Source organism: Elaeis guineensis, chromosome 7 (assembly GCF_000442705.2).
Source record: "Elaeis guineensis isolate ETL-2024a chromosome 7, EG11, whole genome shotgun sequence".
In the NCBI taxonomy this organism is placed as follows: domain Eukaryota; kingdom Viridiplantae; phylum Streptophyta; class Magnoliopsida; order Arecales; family Arecaceae; genus Elaeis; species Elaeis guineensis.
The window spans coordinates 98517949-98538337 of NC_025999.2; the positions used below are offsets into that span (position 1 = coordinate 98517949).

The 20389-nt window shown below is 50.4% G+C and overlaps 1 protein-coding gene across 1 annotated transcript; it reads left to right on the top strand.

Annotated features, from left to right (window-relative positions):
- Positions 1 to 7427: 7427 nt before the first annotated feature.
- LOC105048157 (uncharacterized) lies at positions 7428 to 20043 on the top strand. The gene is made up of 2 exons (XM_010927370.4): positions 7428 to 7800; positions 19417 to 20043. Exons 1-2 carry the CDS (start codon positions 7529 to 7531, stop codon positions 19847 to 19849), a joined length of 705 nt encoding a protein of 234 aa, XP_010925672.1. The 5' UTR covers positions 7428 to 7528; the 3' UTR covers positions 19850 to 20043.
- Positions 20044 to 20389: the final 346 nt, after the last annotated feature.

Here is a 20389-nt window from a genome sequence, read left to right on the forward strand (position 1 = left end):
GATGTGTGTCTATAAGTATTTTGTGATATTTTGTGTTCTAATTTTATGGACTGTATTCGCATAAAAACGGTGGTGTTGGAGAAAATTAAAGTCTTTATTTGCTTGGCATTAAGAATCAGCTTTACACAGGCGCAAGTGTTGGCTAAGAAAGGATGGAGGATCAGTGCCGGGTTTGCGGAGGTAACGATGAAACTGTCTCCTACTTGTTTCTTAATTGCTCCCTGGACATCGTGGAGGAGAAAGAAATTCAAGGGAGCTAACCAAAGATCTTGGGATCAACTAGTCATGGTATTGTGTTGGAATGTCTGGTTAGAAAGAAATAGAAAAATCTGTACTTGGAAGAAATGTTCGATCTTAAATGTGTTACTGAAAACTCTCCATTCCTTTCAGAACATCCTGGAATATCTCTGAAAATTGGCACAATCAGATTTGGAATTGTTTGAAACGCTTAACAACAAATCCAGATCTGCAGCGATGGGCCTCACACAAATCTTCTCGATCATGTCCTGTCCTGTGAGCTTCTCCAACTGATTTTATAAAGACTTCTCGATCATGTCCTGTGAGCTTCTCCAACTGATTTTATAAAGACTTTATGTTCTCATCTCTCTGTAACTTTGTTCTGTTAGCCTCTAAGAGTCTGATGTGAATTCGGCATACTGTTCTCACCCTGTACATTGCCTCCGTATTGGATGCACCTGGTGCATTTGGACCGCGCAGATCCGACGGTGGATAACACGCCACGCTACCTCTTGTATCTCACCACTGCGCACTCTCCACCGTGCATATGCTCTGGGATTTGCCCGGGTTCACTTGCACCTGGTGCATGCAAAAATTTCTCCTGTACATTATACTTTCTGTTAGTTCCTAATAAAGTGGGTGGCATTTGCTTCCCTTTAAATCCAAGAAAAAAAAAGAAAAAAAAGAAATCAATACTATGGATGCAAGCTAAACAACATTTGCAAGAATACAGATCGAAGTATTAGTTTCGATATACTGCCAACAGCTAATCAACATCTGAAAGAACACCAACAGCTCATCAACATTTGCAAGAACACCCTCTATAATTACTTCGTTTCAAATTTTTGAGATGCATCACAGAGTAATCGAATCCATAATCGTTGGTTGCTAAGTTTCGCCATTGATTCGAGGATTTGATGGAGGACTCATCATGGGGTACTTAAATAACAAAAGGTTGTCACATTCCCACCACTGCCACACCGTTACCGTGGTTAATCTTCCTTATATATTGTTGTTGCAGCCAACTCCCTGTCGTCGGTGATGAGCACCTGCAAAATAACATCCTCACAAATTGAAGTTGTATCCGACGGAGACCCTCCGATGTTTAAGTCAGAGAGAGAATTGATGAACAGTAGATTTGAATGTTGAAAGTAGCAGAGCTCTGATTCAAAGTGTCTTATCGATGCTGTTCACTCACCCTTCTTTTATAAATGATTCTGATGTAACCGTCGAGCACATGTCCTATTTTTTATGACGCTAAATTATCAGACCATAATTGTGGAGTTAGTGGTCATTAACTCCCACTAATTACCATTACACGTAGTCGATAACCGTTCATAACAGTTACAGTATGTTGAGCAGATTGACCGACTATATGTCGGTAGTATTGATATGTCGGTAGAATGTCCGAGTGACCATCGATAAGTAATTTTGGTACATTGACGGTCATAAATAGAGGTTGGCCAAGTCGTATGCTGTCGATTGATTATAGCCGACTATCGGTCAGTCAACCGATTATGAGTCGGTGTGATTTGTTCGGTCAGCTGATGTAGAGTCGGAGTTGTATGTTCGGTTGATCGGTCATTGTTGAATCGAAGTCGGAGGTTGGTTGATTTGAGTCGGAGATCGATTGACTTACCCCAACAGTTGCCCCCCACTCTCAAATCCAAGGTGATCCGACGTGTGTGCCACCACATGATCTGTTACGTTGGACGAAGAGAGTCATTTTGTGTCATATCGAATCCCGTTTCGGCTGCTAGTTTCTTCGGAATATGAGCGTCGGCTGTTTTATCATTTCAGTGGGTACAAAACCATCATTAGACTATCATATTGACAAGATGATTCGGTATCGGATGTCAATGTCAGACATCATTTTGAGAAGATGATTCGATATCGGACGATATGATTCTGACTAGTAGATCTTTGCCACATATCCGAATATCATTGGGTCAGAGCTATTCATGTGGATAATGGTGACGTGGCTCGATCAGGAGCAGGTGCATTGAACCGTCCGATCAATGGTCGGCTCAGATGTCACCACATGTCAACATCTGGTGAGACTCTGATTTGGTTGCTTCGATCCTCGTCGTTGAGGGATCCTATATATATAGGATCGCTTTTGGCCAATCTTTTACTTTTCATTTGTCTTCTTTGCTGCAGAAACTCTGTCGGAGGATCGTCCCAATGTCTGAAGCCTTCTTTTCTTCTCGTCTTTCTCTTTGAATTTCAGGTTAAGTCCTGTCTTTCTTGAGTCTTTCATCTTCTTTAGTCTTCTTCTCTCCAATGATTAGGGGTTCTTCCTCTCGGGATGGTCGGTCGGAGAATTCGACTGACGACTCCCCATCGAGCCCGAAAGTGAAGGCTTTTTCACTTTCGAAATTGAATGTCGAGCGGCTCTGGGAGTAATATCACATCTCGGAGCAATATCAACTCTTCACACCTGGTGCCGATGGTCGGATGAATTTCCTCCTTTGGGTCAGGTAGCCTTCTATGTCGAAGACCATCGGACGGATCTTCGATTTTCGATTTGAAGTTCGTCCGAAATATTTTGGATTATTATGGTCTCTGTCCTGCCCAGCTGGCACCAATTTGATCCGGCTAATAATCAGTTTTATTTTGTTGTGTCAGTTACTGCCGATCAAACCTCGTCCTTCCTCTTTTGTACCTTCTTTATCCTCCGATCTCATCCAAAAGCCAAGGGTTGGTAGTTCTTCAACCTCCGAAAAGATCTTTCTTTCATTACCGGTCTTTCATCATCCATCCATGAATGAAAAAATAATTCTTTTTCGCTTCTTTCTCTCTTTCTTGGGGCTTTCCTTCTCACTGGGGTGATCCAAGAACCGGCCCCAACGATAACAGTCAGTGGAGATCACGATCGGGAGGACTTCCATCAGCTGAAGGATATGCGGTTCCTCATAGAGGGAGCTTATGACCAAACAGGCTCTTTACGACGTCGGCCTCACTTCGGTCACCAACTTAGATATAGTATAGTCGTCACTTTTAACTTTATTCTTCTTTTATTTGTTTCTGAATCGTACTGACTTTTATTATTCTAGTCGCAGCCATGCAGCCGAGGGTGCGAGTGTCGAGTACCGACATTCATCAACACATTGCCAGAAAAAGGGCAGCGTCTGAGGCTGGACTGTCCCGACCACCGAAGAAGGGTCGGGCTTCTGCTTCTGTGCCGACTGAGGAACCCGATGTACAACCTGCATCGATTCCTGAACCGATTCTAGCGCTGTCAGCCCCGATAGCACTTCCCAACGTGCTGTCAGTTGAAAGGCAGAAGTGAAGATAGAGCTACCACGGCACCATCAACAGCTCCACCGAATGAGGTTCAGCTGAGGTGAAAACGCAATCGAATCTGAACAGTCGACAGCTGCGCCAGTTGCTCCTTCACAGGAGGAGTTTCTCGGGTGCAATCAAGTTCAAGTTTTCCCTCACTTTCGAATGTGGGGCCACTGACAGAAGATCGGGGAAAGGCTCCGGTGACTTTGACGAAAGATGCAATGTCAAAGGGTCACACGGTCTACTTTGATATCAAAGTGCTTGGAGATGAGTCAGCTTTAGCCAATCTGACATTGGCCAGGCGTTCATCCAAGCTACTCTTCTCCCGACCGATCGGGAGAATCGAGGAAACATCACAGTGGTCGAGATGTTCTAGTTCTTTTGCTCAATGATACTCAGGATGAGTTTCTTTCTCTCCTTTTTTTTTTATCTGATCCGACTCATCTTCTGTTTGCAATTGGTCCACGATATGTTCGACTTAGAAGCTGGCTATGTGAAGTTCGACGATTTCTGTCAGACATGGATGAATAAAGTGGCGGTCATCGATGCTGAAAAAGTGACTGCCCTCGAGCAGCTTAGGTCGACAGTTGAGCAGGAGGCCAAGCTTCGGCAGGAAATCTCTCGTTTGACTGACGACCTGAAATTTTTTGGAGCCGAGCTTGAGTCGGCTCGTCAAAATATTGTGGCTCTTGAGTTGCAGGTCAAGAGCAAGAAACACTCCATCCACTGGCTTCGATGGGAACGAAACGGATGTATTGCTGAACTCGAAGCCGAAAGTGGACGACATCGGACCAGCCTGGAAAGGTTGGCACTGGCCGAAGAGGAGTCGTCTTCCGCATGGGCCGATGCTGAGTTGGCGAAGGTGGAAGCGGAGTCGGCGAGGGAGGCTTTAAGCCGGGCGATCGAGAACTTCAAGAATTCAGAAGAATTTAAGGAGGAGATCCTCGAAGGTAGATTTGCCTCCTATTGTGTCGGGTATGAGGACGGTCAAAATACAGTCAGAAAGTTATACTCGGACTTTGACTTGAGCAGCATTGTCCCTCCAGGGTCGGAAGACGGAGTTGCTAAAGAAGAAGTCTTGCCGACCCAAGCTGGAACACCGACTGTGCCAGAAGTGGTCCAAGTCTCCGATGCTACATTGGGGCAAAGAGATAAGGATGGCAACAAATCTTGATCGGTGTATTTTTGTTTTTCTTTTTGTAATCAAACATTTGTAATCAAACTTCGGTCTAATTTTGTAATCTTCTCTTTGCAATGAATGAAAAAATTTTTCTAAGTCCAGACTCTTTGTTTTGCTTGTCTGTAATGTAAAGTAATTATTTAGCTACCAAATATCAATCGACGAACCGAACATTCGATAGGATTTGTAGAATCATCCATTAGTCGCATAGTTCTTTTGACGTACTTATAAGAATTAGGATAAGTCGAAATACCCTACATCTGATGCTTAGTCAGGTTTGTACGTCAAGTCATCTGATAATTGATGGCAAGCTGAACATCCTTCGATTGGCCGTAGTCAAGTCGGTATGATTTCAATCCGACCTTAGTCATATTGACATAATATTCTACTTAGTTAGGACTAAGTCGGCATAATAGTCTTTCGACTATGATCGACTTTTACAGTAGAAAGTCGAAGTATATTTGGTACCGAGACATAGTCAGTATTACAGCTTTTACAGTGAAAGCCAGTATGATTGGTGTCGGTTCTTACAGTGAAAAATCGAGGTAGATTCTGTATCGAGATATAGTCAGTAGTTTGGCTTTTACAGTGAAAGCCGAAATATGGTTGATGAGGTCGGTGAAGCCGTCGTATGACTCCACTTGCGGCATCTTGAACCGAGAAGAATCGGTTCATCGAGGATGCACCGAGAGAGAGACTGGGCAGTGTGGAAGTCGTAGTCGTTGAAAGACTTCCGACCTCCCACCTGAAGTCGGGCTAGCTGATGATCAATTTTTTGAAATTTGTATTCATAGTCATCCAGCCGCCGCTGCTGAGAAACTCTGGGGATGGAACCTCCCGATGAGTTCGAAGGAGAGACAAAAGGTGTCTACGGCCGTTTCTCCTTCCTAATACTGTGTGCACAAGAAAGGAGAGAGAGAACGCCACGAATGGTGGGTGGCACGGCGAGAATGCCGAGAGCGTGGTTGTTCGTCTCGATGGGAATGCCGAGACGGTCGTTCTGGGGAGGAGAAAGGTGATCGCCGTAGAGAACGATGGCTGTGCTTGGATGGCACCGACTATGCCACCGGTGGCGGCTGCTGCTGCTGTTGAGTTTGTTGTTATTAGAGGCTTTTGATTGCCTCTGTCAAAATGTTCATCTGCTGCACGAGTGCAGTGATCTGAGCATTTATGGTGACCACAAAATGCGAGGAACTAGGCTCTGCTACTGGAGGTGGGGGAGGAGCATCTTTCCGGCAAGAAGAGTGCCTCGTCGATCCAGTCGAGTGCTGGGCTCTTATTTTCAACATGGTTGATTGTGGTTATCCTCCTTCCTGATGCGTCAATCTGTTGCGGCCAACTCCCTATCGCCTGTCACCGGTGATGAACACCTACAAAACAACATCCTCACGGATCGAAGTTGTGTCCGACGGGGACCTCCGATATTTAAGTCAAAGAGAAAATTGATGAATAATAGATTTGAATGTCGAAAGTAGCAAAGCTCTGGCTCAGAAGTATCTTATCGGTGCTGTTCACTTATCTTCCTTTTATAAATGATTCTGATGTAACCGTCGAGCACGTGGTCTCGCTTTTTATGGCGTTAAATTATCGAACTATAATTGTGGAGTTAGTGGGTCGTTAACTCCCACTAATTATCATGACACGTAGTCGATAACCATTCATAACGGTTACAGTATGTTGAACAGATTGGCCGACTATATATCGGTAGTATTGATATGTCGGTAGAATATCCGAGTGATCATTGGTAAGTAATTCTGATATGTCGATGGTCCTAGATCGAAGGTTGACCAAGTCGTATGCTGTCCATTAATAATAGCCGACTATCTGTCGGTTAACCGATTATGAATTGATGTGATTTGTTCAATCAGCTGATGTAAAGTCGGAATTGTATGTTCGGTCGGTCAGTCGTTGTTGAGTCAAAGTCGAAGATCGGTTGATTTGAATCGGGATTCGATTGACTTACTCCAACAATTATTGATACAGATATAAAATGTATCGTGACTCTACCCTCCTAGTCCCAGCCCTTGTTAAAAATGATCTTTGGCAGTAAAACAAGATCCCCCATCCATCGACATAGAATGTTAGTAGCCATTAAATGACCAAAAAAAGCAAAGAAACTCCGTCAGCGTTGGTATGGAAATCACATCTGACGACATTTTGTTGATCTGGGTTCGTGGGTACGAACTTTGAGAAGAGAATCAAGTCGCAATGTCGTTTCACTGTCTGTCATTTTGCAAATTTTGTTTCTGTGATCTCTTTTTTCAGCGTCTGTTTTGTTTGTATATGCTGCAAGTCAGCTGAACTGTGTGTAATATCTTTCAGACCTGTAACCTTCTACTCTTTAATAAGTTTTTGGTGGCTATTTTCAGCCCCGATCACCATCAAACTTTTGCAAATTTTGTTAACCCATGTTCCTTCTCGTATTTTCCTTTATCCGCCATCAACTCGTGGTGTAGAACCAGCAAACGTGGAACCTTATTAGCCGCATCTTGCCATGTTATCTTTCTTTAGATCTTAAGACCCCTCAACTTGTCCCAAATCACAACAGTACTCCACTTGCTCCATATCCGCAAATAGAATGACGGTCCCAATTTTGTGATTCCGTCCTTCCTCAGTGCCATTACACTTGCTCCATATCCGCAAATAGAATGACGGTCACAATTTTGTGATTCCGTCCTTCCTCAGTTCCATTACAATCCAAGGACTATGCTTGTGGCTTCAATCCATCCATCTTATCCGGAGCTGCTCGCCTCTCCTTTTATTACCACTCGGACACGAATGGAATGGGATTCGGATTGAGTGAAACGGTCTGCAGCAGTACTCATGGCCACCAGTCTCCGGCACGCGCTATCGTCTATCATCTCCATTCTCCTCCTCGCCAACGTTGCCCTCCCATCGCCATCGGCCGCTGATGGGTCGGCGGCCACCCTGGGATCCTATCCTCCAACGTGCGAGCGCATCGAGTGCCCCTCGTACGACGTGATAGACAAAGGAAATGGGTACGAGATCCGCCGATACAACTCGCCGGTGTGGATGTCTACCTCCTCCATAGAAGATATATCCCTCGTGAACGCCACCCGGATCGGATTTCTACAGTGAGAAATTCCGAACACCCTTTCTTTTCTTTGGTTATCTTATCTATCTTCTTTTCTTGCAGACTAGTAATTTTAACTTTTAATCACATGCATTGGATCTTGGATAATTGAATAGCACGAAGGGACTTTTGTCATACATGTCTTGGGCGTAGACGTAATTAACAAATATTTCATAGGACTATGACAAGATACTCTGCTCCCTGAGAACGTAGTATAATATACGGCTGTCTTAACGCACAGGGCTCTCACTGAGAATCAATATCACCTAGTATGATGTAAGATTTGATTGCTTCTTTTGATGGGGTGGTCTTTTATGCATGTTTTGTGCACTTGTGTCTTCAAATGAAAAAAATGAATAGGGTTTTTCAGCATTTGGATTTGAGTTGACTTCTCAATAAACGGAAATTAGCCCTCATGTATACTGGATTTAAGATTCAATATCAAGAGCCTATTTCAAACATGCAACACACAAATCCCTCATTTATTGCATCACGTCAGAGCTTGCTTTTCTCTTCCTTGATGAAAGATCGACAAGAGTATCATGTACAATGTTGCATCAACAATAGTATGAGAACTCGCTTTTTTTTTTTTTTGCTTCAAGATAAGTGTTGGGGAATATCGATCGACCCCGCTCATGCCGACTTATAATCGGGCATACCCGACCGACCGACCGACCGATCGACCGATCGTCGGATGTCGTTACCGATCGATCGACTGCTCTCTACCGACCGAGGATATGTCGGTCGGCAGACCTTTCCCGTCCTTCCGACCGACCGCACCAGGGGTCCGATAGCCGACTCCTACGACGTGCCCGACTGACCGTCAGAGGGATCCGAATTTCCACCCGACGCCACTCAGCTGGCCACCGACCTAAGGTCGGTCGGCTCCTCCGATCGCCGTACTACTGCGAGAGACTGTCAGTCCTGACAGCAGCATGCGGCACTGCCGCCTAAGGGCATTATCCCGCCTAGGGCATTGTCAACCCTAGTGATTTGACAGCTCCACGGTGATGTGGCACTTTCACGGCGACTCTGACAGTCTACAGTGAGTTGACAATTCTTCAATTGTCTGCGCCATTAATGACGGTGCCATACTACGCTCCACTATATATATCGGGGAAGGCTACAGTGCTAGAGGTCCTTCCGAAAACACACAGGCTTGCACCCTCTCTCTCGTTGAGTTCTTTGCTTTCTTCTCACTGTTGCCTAGTCTCCTCTCTAATTTGACCATCGGAGGGTCCCCGCCGGAGCCACCTCCGGTCAGTGCGGACTTTCTTTTGCAGGCGCTCGTTCCCGGCGATCAGGCGACGAGGGGATTGGCCGCAACAGATTGGCACGCCAGGTAGGGGGGTAGACACTAATGACAAAGACAAGAGCTCAACGATCGAGAGTCACCGGATCGGCGAGGCGCTCTTCCCGCCGGGAAGAGGCCTCTCCTCCACCCTCTGCGGCGGAACCCAGCTCTCCGCACCCTGCGGTGACCACGGAGGTGCAGATCGCGGCGATCGTACGGCAGATGACCGTGCTGACGGACGCGGTCAAAAGCCTCCAGCAACAGCCGGTACGGCTGCCGCCATCACCGACCGAGCAACCGGTGGCACGTCCGATGCCCTCCAGGAGCAGTCGCTGACGCCCGCGTCGATCTCTGTCGCCTCCGCGGGAGCGCCTGCCACAGTGCTCCCACAGAGAGGAGGAGGGGCGGCCGCGGTGCGATGCCCATCGGTCCCAACAGCTTTCTCCCTCCCAGCTGGAATGAGCGAGGAAGGAGAAGCGACCGCGAACGCCGTCCGCCTCCCTCTCAAAATCTTCCGGAGACTCCACTCCTGGGGTCTCCCAGCACCGACGGACGGACGATTACGAACGCAGGTTCGAGGAAATCGACCGTCGGCTTGCACAGTTGTAGGTGGACGGGCAGAAGTCTTCAAACGACGTCGACTTCTAGACCGTCCAACCTTTCTCCCGACTCATTCTCGACGAACCGATCCCCAGTCGGTTCAAGATGCCGCACGTGGAGTCCTAAGACGGCTCCACCGACCCAATCGACCACCTGGAGAGCTACAAAGCTCTCATGATGATTCAGGGGGCAACCGACGCTCTCTTTTGCATCGGCTTCCCCGCCACGCTCTGCAAAGCTACCAGGGTCTGGTACTCCGATCTTCGATCGGGAAGTATCCACTCCTTCGGACAGCTCGAGCACTCTTTTGTGGCTCACTTCAGCACCAGTCGGAAACCACGCGAACGTCGGACAGCCTTTTCTCCCTCAAACAGGAAGAAAATGAGACGCTCCGACACTTCGTGGTGCGATTCAATACAGCCACGCTTGAGGTCCGGGACCTCAACGAAGACATGGCCATCTCGGCCATGAAATGGAGCTGAGGGCGTCCCGGTTCACTTACTCCCTGGACAAGACCTTCCCCGGACGTATGCCGAATTATTGGAGCGCGCGTACAAGTACATGCGCACGGACGAAGGAGCCTCCGACCGACGCTCGACCGAATTCAAGGGCTCAAAAGAGAAGCGAAGGAAGGGTCGGGACCCCGCCGGACCTAGCAGGCCCCCGATCGATGGTCGGGTCTTGCCTCCGCGACGAAACCAGAAGTTGCCCCGACGGCAGACTCCAAGGCCGACACGCCCCAGGTATGACTCCTACACTCCTCTCTCTGCTCCCCGTGCGCAGATTTTGATGGAGATCGAGGGGAAGAGTACCTGCGACGGCCTCCGCCTCTGAAGGCAAAAGGCCTCGACCGACGGAAGTACTGTCGATTCCACCGGGGCCACGGCCACAATACCGAGCAATACATCCAGCTTAAGGATGAGATCGAAGCTCTCATCCGTCGAGGGTATCTCGATAAATTTTGGAGAAACCCGCCGACTCGACCAGTGGCCGACCGACGACCCCAGCCGACTGAAGAAGCGACCACTAATCAGCCGACGGCCGGGGTCATCAATATGATTTCCAAACGACTCGGCCCGGGGACGTCTGCTGGAGGGGAGTCCACGAAGAAGCTGCGCCCGGACGACGTGATTACTTTTACGGAAGAAGACGTTCGGGGCATCCAAACTCTCCACGATGACGCTGTTGTTGTCTCGGCAACGATAGCGAACTACGATGTAAAAATTTTTTTGTAGATAATGGAAGTTCGACGAACGTTTGGTTTTACTCGACCTTCTTCCGGATGCGACTATCAACCGACCGACTCAAGAGGGTCCCTACGCCCTTGATAGGCTTCGCCGGAGACGCCGTCGCGATGGAAGGTGAAATTACCCTACCCGTGATGGTAGGCACCGAACCACGATAAAGCACGGTTCATTTGACTTTTGCGGTCGTCCAAGTGCCTTCGGCCTACAACGCCATACTTGGAAGACCCGAACTAAATGCCCTCAAGGCAATTGTCTCAACATACCATCTCTTGGTTTGGTTTCCGACCAAAAATGAAGTCGGGGAGATGCACGGAGACCAACAGCTCGCTCGCCGATGCTTCCAGATCTCCGCTCAAAGCAACGAGTTGAGGGGCTCCCTGACGATCGACAAACTAGACCAACCAGAGGAGGAAGAACGGGGCTCGTCGGTCGAGCAGCTCGTGTCGATCCCGATAGCGAAAAACCCCGATCGGAAGGTATGGGTCGGGTCTCAACTACCCGATCCAGAACGGCAATGGTTGACAGAGCTGCTGACGGCCAACGCCGACATATTTGCTTGGTCGGCAGCAGATATGTCGGGCATCCCCCGGAGACAATAACCCACCGACTCAACATCGACCCGACGATGAGGCCGGTGAGGCAGAAGAAAAGGTCTTTTGCTCCCGAAAGACAGAAGGCCATCGACGAAGAAGTGGACAAGCTGCTCGAGGCGGGCTTCATCAGAGAAGCCACATATCCTGATTGGCTCGCCAATGTTGTCATGGTCAAGAAAGCCAATGGGAAGTGGAGGATTTGTATTGACTACACCGACCTGAATCGGGCCTGTCCAAAAGATAGCTTTCCACTTTCAAAGATCGACCAGCTGGTGGATGCGACGTCCGGATTTCGACTGCTCAGCTTCATGGATGCCTTTGTCGGGTACAACCAGATTCGGATGGTGCCCGAAGACGAGGAGCACACTGCCTTCGTGACCCCCAAGGGCCTCTACTGCTATCGAGTAATGCCCTTCGGGCTGAAGAATGCCGGCGCCACCTACCAACGACTTGTCAATAAGGTCTTTAAAGACCAGATCGGGCGCAACATGAAGTATACATGGACGACATGCTGGTGAAAAGTGCGCAGATTTCGGATCATGTCCAGGATCTCGAAGAAACCTTCCGCACTCTACGACAACATCGAATGAAGCTGAATCCGACTAAGTGTGCTTTTGGGGTGACCTCGGGGAAGTTTCTCAGATTCCTCGTTTCTCAGCGAGGAATCGAGGCTAACCCTGAGAAAATAAAGGCAATCATCGACATGCGCCATCCGAACACCAAGAAGGAGGTCCAGCAGCTGAACGAAAAAATCGTCGCTCTCAGCCGGTTCATCTCTCGATCGGCTGAAAGGTGCCTCCCGTTCTTCAAAACTCTGAGGCAGGCGAAGGGCTTCTCTTGGTCGGATGAGTACCAACGGGCTTTGAGGATCTAAAGAGGTACTTGGCATCCCCGCCGTTGCTTGTGAAGCCAGAGGTCGGGGAGACATTGTATCTCTATTTGGCCACCTCCCCTAAGGCGGTCAGTTCGGTGCTCGTCCGAGAAAATGAGAGCCGAACCCATCAGCCTATCTACTATACCAGTAAAGTGCTCTGCGGCGCTGAAGCTCGATATTCGAAGATGAAAAAGATGATTTTCGCCCTGACCGTCTCCGCACAGCGACTCCGTCCATACTTCCAAGCGCATGCCATTGTGGTTCTCACCAACCAGCCCCTGAGGGCGATATTGCGCCGATCGGATACATCGGGACGATTGGCGAAGTGGGCGATGAAGCTCAGCGAGCTCGACATACAGTACCGATCGCGACCTGCCTTAAAGGCCCAGGTCCTGGCCGACTTCATCGTCGAATGCCCGACGGCCGACCAAGGGTCGGAAGGTGTAGACCCGGGACGAGACGCGGTCTCCGAGCCAGACCCGTCTCCACCTGGCTACTGCAATCGATGGAGCTTCAAACGCTAAGGGAGCGGGGCTGGATTCCTGCTCACCAACTCGGAGGGGGTGGTTACTGAGCACGCCCTCCGATTCGACTTCAAGGCCTCCAACAATCAGGCCGAATATGAGGCGCTCGTCGCGGGTTTGAAATTAGCATTGGAGCTCGGGGTTGATCGACTCAAAGTCTTCTCCGACTCCCAACTGGTCGTTGGGCAGATCAAAGGCGAGTTCGAAGCATGAGATCCGACCCTGGTCAAATACTGCCAAAAAGTAAAAGATCTCGTGGTGCCCTTCGAATACTTCGAGATCTCCCACATCTCCAGAACGAAAAATGCTCGGACCGATGCGCTCTCCAGGCTCGCGACGTCCGACTACTGCGCCTTGGGCCGGATGTTCGTGGAAAGCCTCGAGCAGCCGAGTGTCAACCAGGTCGAAGAGGTGCTACAACTGACAGCTGAACCAAGCTAGATGGATCCGATTGTTCGGTTCCTGACCGACGGGATCAGCCCTGAAGATCCCACGAAGGTCAGACGACTCCGATGGTCGGCCTCCCAATATGTGATCATGGATGGCCGACTCTACAAAAGTCGTTCTCCCTTCCCTTACTCAGGTGCTTGGGACCGACCGACGCAGATTATGCTCTCCGAGAAGTACACGAAGGAATCTGTGGGAGTCACTTGGGGGGCAAATCCTAGCCTACAAAGTCCTGTGACAGGGTTACTACTGGCCCACCATGAGGAAGGATGCGGCTGAGTTGGTTCAGAAGTGTGAACCATGCCAGAAGTACGCCAACGTACAACACCGATCGGCTAGCCAAATCACTCCTATTGTCGCTCCATGGCCCTTCGCTCAGTGGGGGGTCGACATTCTCGGTCCTTTCCCTCCAGCATCGGGCCAAAGAAAGTTCATAGTCATCGCCATCGACTACTTCACCAAGTGGGTGGAGGCCAAGCCCCTGGCGCAGATTACCGAACGGAAGATGGAGGACTTCGTCCAAAAATCCATCATCTTCAGGTTCGGATTGCCGCATACCATTATCACCGACAATGGGCGACAATTCGACAACCAAGACTTCAAAAACTTCTGCGCGAGGTTTCACATCACGCATCGACTGACTTCAGTCGGGCACCCGCAGTCCAATGGCGAAGTCGAGATGACCAACCGGACCATACTACACGGGCTCAAAACCCGACTAAATGAAGCCAAAGGCCTCTGGGTCGACGAGCTGGGCTCCGTTCTGTGGGCTTACCGAACGACCCCCCGCATTCCGATCGGAGAGTCGCCTTTCAGTTTGGCCTATGGGACGGAGGCGATGACACCACTCGAGATTGGGCTGCCATCTACCAGGGTCGAGCGGTATCAAGAGCCGGACAACTCTGATTGCTGGAGAGCCGACCTAGACCTCCTCCCCGAACTACAAACGAAGCTCAACTTCGCATGGCTTCATACCGACAGAAGGTAGCCCGATATTACAACGCCAAGGTCAGACCAAAGCTTTTCAGCCAGGGACTTAGTCCTGAGAAAGGCAGAAGTCTCGAAGCCCCTGGACCAAGGGAAGCTGGCTCCGAGTTGGGAAGGGTCCTACACGGTGGTGGACACCTACGAGCCAAGGGCTTACCGACTGGAAACTCTGGAAGGAAAACCGATTCTCCGGACTTGGAATGCCGACAACCTGAAGTTGTATCACCAATGAACTTTGTACCTGTTCATTTGGAATGCAAATCCAGTTCCATGTTTCGGAGTTTTCACTCTTCGACTGACGATCGGCGCTTGCCAGGAAGGCCGAGTCCCGACGTCCCGACTCGAACTTAATGACCACATGGAACTGACGGCCCGATCACCGACGATGTGTCGGACGCTCACAAGGGCCGGACTGTCCACAACAACGGGAGTTGACACTCCTACGATTAGAGTTTCGGGCCAAACGATCGGCTAACTTACCGATCGAGCCCCGACCAAAGAAAGGCGAAATGCCTGCGCGACCGCCGTCGTGACTTACCGACCGAGCTGCGGTCGGTCGAAGGATATTCGGCTTACCACCGTCTATCACACGAAGCGACCACTGTCGCATTCATGACTCACCGATCGAGCCACGATCGGTCGGGGATATTCGGCTTACCACCGTATATCACGTGGTGCAGTACCCGACACAAGGGTATCCGGGTCCGACTTATCATCGTTTCTTCGACTAAACACGTCGGACGACATTTGACTGAATGCATTGAAATAGACCCGACTGCCAAGTCTTATCCGACGATCGGTCGGCTTTCGACTCACAGTCGGGCGGAGGACGTCCGACTTAGGCCCTCGACCATCGAAAGGCCGATCCAAAGTCGGGACTTGTTCTACCTTCGTAGCGGCACGAATTGCCGAACGTCCTAAGTGATCTATATGGGTTAGCGACTTACGTGTTCGAATGCATTCCACAACACATGAAAAGAGAAAGACAAGCGGAGGAAAAAAGTTTAAGTCCAAGACTTTGATTTCATTGAAGATCAAAATGGGCTTTACAAAGTGGGGCCGAAGCCTGAATACAAGCCGGAGCGAAAGCAAAAAAGAAAAACAAAAAACTGACTAATCATCAGAGTCGGCCTCCTCCACTGGATAACGACGGGGGGCGGTCGGCAAACTCGCTCTGGCTTCGGCAGTCGGGGCCGCCTGATCTTCGGTAGTCTGCTCTGCGTTTTCTTCGACTTTCGCCCTGGTGGAAAGGCCTTCCGATACTGGTTCGACTGTCTCCTCCGCAGCTGGGGCCTCCGACTCTGGCAGAACTATGCCGCTAAGATCAAGCTCCGGGTACAGGCTTCGAACGGCTTCCCGAGCATCCTCGTACCCGACCCGATACGAAAGGAAGCCGCTCTCCAGAAGCTCTTCTCGGTACTCTTCTGAGTCACGGAAGTCTTCGACGGCCCGACCTATGGCCTTCTTCGCCGACTCTGCTTCGGTCTTCACGATGTCTGCGTCGGCCTGGGCGATGGACAGACCTTCTTCGGCCTTAGCAAGATTTTTGAGGCTTACTCGGAGCTGCTCGCGGTCGGCCTCCAGCTCTTGGCGAAGCTATCTCGTTCGTGCCGAAGCCGACGAACGGTCCGGGACTTCTTCTTCGCGTCGCCCCTGGCCGACTGCAGCTCCGACTCCGACGTCGCCAAGGCTCCCTTGAGTCGGGAGACCTCCTCCGTAAGTCGGGAGACCTCCCCCTCAAGTCGGCCCTCCCGTTCGACCGACTGTTGCAGCTGGTCGACCAGGATGACCTTGTCGGCTTCAAGGGCCGCGACCTTGTCTCTCCAAGCCGTGCTCATGTCGCCGAACTTCCGGTATCCGGCCTCTAGCTCGGATATATTGAAGACCAGCTGCACAAAACAAAACCAACCGTTAAGGGACCAAACTTACAGGAACTACATTGAAGGCAAAGGAAAGAGGAGCTTACCCGATCATCATCGGATAGAATGAAGACAGCATGTCGGAGACACGCTGGTTCTTCATCGCCTTGATGTCGGCAGGAAGAAGGAGCGCCTGGCATAGTCTCCTGGCCAAGTCATGGTTGGCCAGGCCCGACGCACCTTCGGGGAGTGGGAAGTTGGTCGATCCTCCGTCGGCCGACCGTCCTTCATCGTCCGACGCCATGGGGGCCTTCCTTCGACCGGACGCCCAGGCCCTGATGTCGGAGATCAACGGCAGGCTTGAGCCCGACCGAGTCTCGACCGACGGTGCAGCAGCAGCGGGCGCTGGTCGCTCGGGTTCGTGAGCCTCCTCCCGATCCTCCTCTGCCTGCTGGCGGCCGGCGTGCCATCTACCGACTCAGCCACCATTCTTTCGGGCGAAGCGGCGCCCTCGCCCGACGGTCCCTCGGACGGGACTTCGACAAGCACTGTCGGCGCCGACAGTGCGATGACGGGCTCCGCCCCCGACCCAGTCGGTTCGCTCGGCGGAGCTACGTGGGGCCTCTTGGGAGGCCGCGACGGTCCGGCCCCTTGCGCCGACCTCTTTCGGACGCGTACTAACATACGTCGGCTGCCGTCAATCGTGATCTCGGCGGCATATCTGCAAACAACGACAGACGGTCAGTACCATAAGGAAGAAACAAAAAGAAGAAAAAGAGGAAGAAAAATAAAAAACTGACCTAAGCGAGGGATCGGGCTGAGGCCGGCGTCGTACAGGCCTGCTCGGTGACGAGCTCCCTCTGCTTCGGCACCGAGATATCTTTTAGCCGGTGGAAGTCCTCCGATCTTTGGCTTCCACCCGACTGTTCTCATTCGGTTCGGTTCGGAGATTCCCCCAACGGACAGGGAACCCCGAAGGAGTGGAAGACGACGCAAAGAAAAACTGGTTCTTCCACCGTGAATGGACGACGGAAGATCAGTGATGAAGGAAAGCCCCTTCCGAGGATTGAAGTACCACCACCCTCGGGCTTTAGGGTGGGGTCGGAGGACGAAGAAAGCTCGGAAGAGGGAAATCGAGGATCGGTCGGCAAAAGCCGACATAGAAGCGCAAAGCTGACTATTAGCCGAACTGAGTTCGGCGCGAGTTGTGCGGGGCACAGCCCGTAATAGTCTAGAATGTTTCGGACAAACTCTGGGATCGAAAAATGAAGGTCGGCCCGGAGGTCCTCCAAGTAGAAGGCCACCTGGCCCTCAGGCGGGCTGTTAACCCGACCGTCGGCACCAGGGGCGAACAGCCGAAACTGTCCCGGGATGCGATATTGCTCCCGGAGCCGGTCGACGTTCGGCCCCGAAAGTGAAGAGACCTCCACCTCCGGGGTCGACCGAGTGTCGTCAGTCGGCTCTCCCGACCGACCACCTCGTGGGGATGTTCTGGCCATGGATTAAAACAAAACAAGAAGAAGAAGTGGATCGCGAGAAGGCGGAGAAGATGGGGAAGGTCCTTAGAAGAAAATCTGAAACGAAGGAAAATGGAGTACCTGGAATTACACGGGCAGAGTCTCGACAGCGAAATGGGGGGGGTAAAAACTGAATAGGGGCGACCCTGTATATATAGTACCCCCGACGGTCAAGATGAAGGCACGACCAACGAGGAATCTCCAGATCTTGCCACGTGGCGTCATCCGAGCCGTCCTTCAGCCGACTGTTCGACGCACCTATCTTCAGATTGAGCCACATCATTCCATCTGCTCCAACGAACCCGTCCCAATGGCCGCACGCACGTGGCGTAAAGGCCGCGATGTTTCGTATCCCCGAAGGGACGGCGGGAACGACGATTTTTCTTCCCGATGGGACGAGACGTCTGACACGACGGGACGTCCGACACCGGCGGGACATCCGACACCTGCAGGACGTCTGACGCCGACGGGAGGGACATCTGACACCGACTGGACATCTGACCCAGCGAATCGCTCGGCATTCATGAGATGCCTGACATCATATCGACCCGCGGTACGGTCGGAACTTGGCACACAATGAATCCACTCCTTTTCGCCCGACGTTACTGTCTAAACGAAGACATCTGCCAGCGCGCCGTCCGACTCAGGAGTGGAGGGGGGCAACTGTTGGAGAATACCGACCTACCCCGCTCATGCCGACTTATAATCGGGCATACCCGACCGACCGACCGACCGATCGACCGATCGTCGGATGCCATTACCGACCGATCGATGGCTCTCTACCGACCGAGGATATGTCGGCGGGCAGGCAGACCTTTCCCCCCTCCCGACCGACCGCACCAGGGGTCCAATAGCCGACTCCCGCGACGTGCCCGACTGACCTCAGAGGGATCCGAATTTCCACCCGACGCCACTCAGCTGGCCACCGACCTAAGGTCGGTCGGCTCCTCCGATCGCCGTACTACTGCCAGAGACTATCAGTCCTGACAGCAGCATGCGGCACTGCCGCCTAAGGGCATTATCCCGCCTAGGGCATTGTCAACCCTAGTGATTTGACAGCCCCACGGTGATGTGGCACTTTCACGGTAACTCTGACAGTCTACAGTGAGTTGACAATTCTTCAATTGTCTGTGCCATTAATGACGGCGCCATACTACGCTCCACTATATATATCGGGGAAGGCTACAGTGCTAGAGGTCCTTCCGAAAACACACAGGCTTGCACCCTCTCTCTCGTTGAGTTCTTTGCTTTCTTCTCACTGTTGCCTAGTCTCCTCTCTGACTTGAACGTCGGAGGGTCCCCGCCGAAGCCGCCTTCGGTCAGTGCGGACTTTCTTTTGCAGACGCTCGTTCCCGGCGATCAGGCGACGAGGGGATTGGCCGCAACAACAAGTAATTTATTTCAGGCACACAGCTAAGGTTCTGACTTCTGTTACATGGCCTTTTTTGTAGAGTATATATATCAAATCAAACCTTAGTTTGTGATTGTAAAGGAAGATAAACATAATTAAAAAAATTAGAATTAAAAGGAGAGTGACACGGCTTAGAAGTAGTCCATGATGTGGTTCACTAAATTTAACCTTTGTCTGAGGTTATAGCATGGTAGACCAGTCTTAATGGTTTTGCTCTATTGGTCAGCTGATGTTGTTAACATTAATCCATCATTCATTTCACAGACTCTTCGACTATATTGACGGAAAAAATGAGTATGGGGAAAAGATAGAGATGACTGCTCCGGTGATCACCCAAGTCTCACCTAGCGATGGACCCTTCTGTGCGTCTTCATTCATCGTAAGCTTCTACGTGCCAAAGAAGAATCAGGCTAATCCACCTCCTGCTGAGGGCCTCCATGTGCAGAAGTGGGGGGTCATATATGCAGCTGTGAGGCAATTTGGAGGATTTGTGCAAGATTCCAGTGTTGGAGAGGAAGCGGCCGCCCTCTACACCAGTCTGCAAGGCTCCAACTGGGCCTCTGCAGTTGACAAAGGCCAGAAAGTAAATCCAACATCTGTTTATACTGTTGCTCAGTACAATTCACCATTTGAGTTCAGTGGTAGGGTAAATGAGATCTGGATGATGTTTGACATGGAAGAAGATAATGCTATCTAACCTGAGGTAGACTGGGAGCTAAACTAGCAAAAAAGGATCATAAAAGTTTTTATTTTGTTTGAGCAGTCAATGAACTTCATTTTGGTAACAGCAGATGTTTATGTCATCCTGAACTAATGCATCTTCCCCAAGGCTGGACCTCCTGAGCATTTAAAATTTACTATAGATCAGCTAATAATTGTTATTATGTATAACATCTCTTTGTTTGCCGAACTATATTGTGGTATATTTTTAAAGACCATGCTGGTTGGTGGCAATTTGTGCAGCCGATCTTGGAAATTAGGAGGATGAGCTTTCCATGGAGATACATGATCACCAAAATAACCAGAATGATCAAATAGGATGTTATCAATGCAAGGGATGGAACTTGGTTATAAAGGATCCAGGATTTTGTTAGTATTGCATATAACGTCCTCTCTTGGTCTTCCCTTGTTATTTACAATATGGCTTTTAAATTAGGTTGACCGTAACAAATCAGTGAACGACTATTTTTTCCATCGTTGGTTGGGACCATTGTAAGACAAGGGATGGAATTATCCT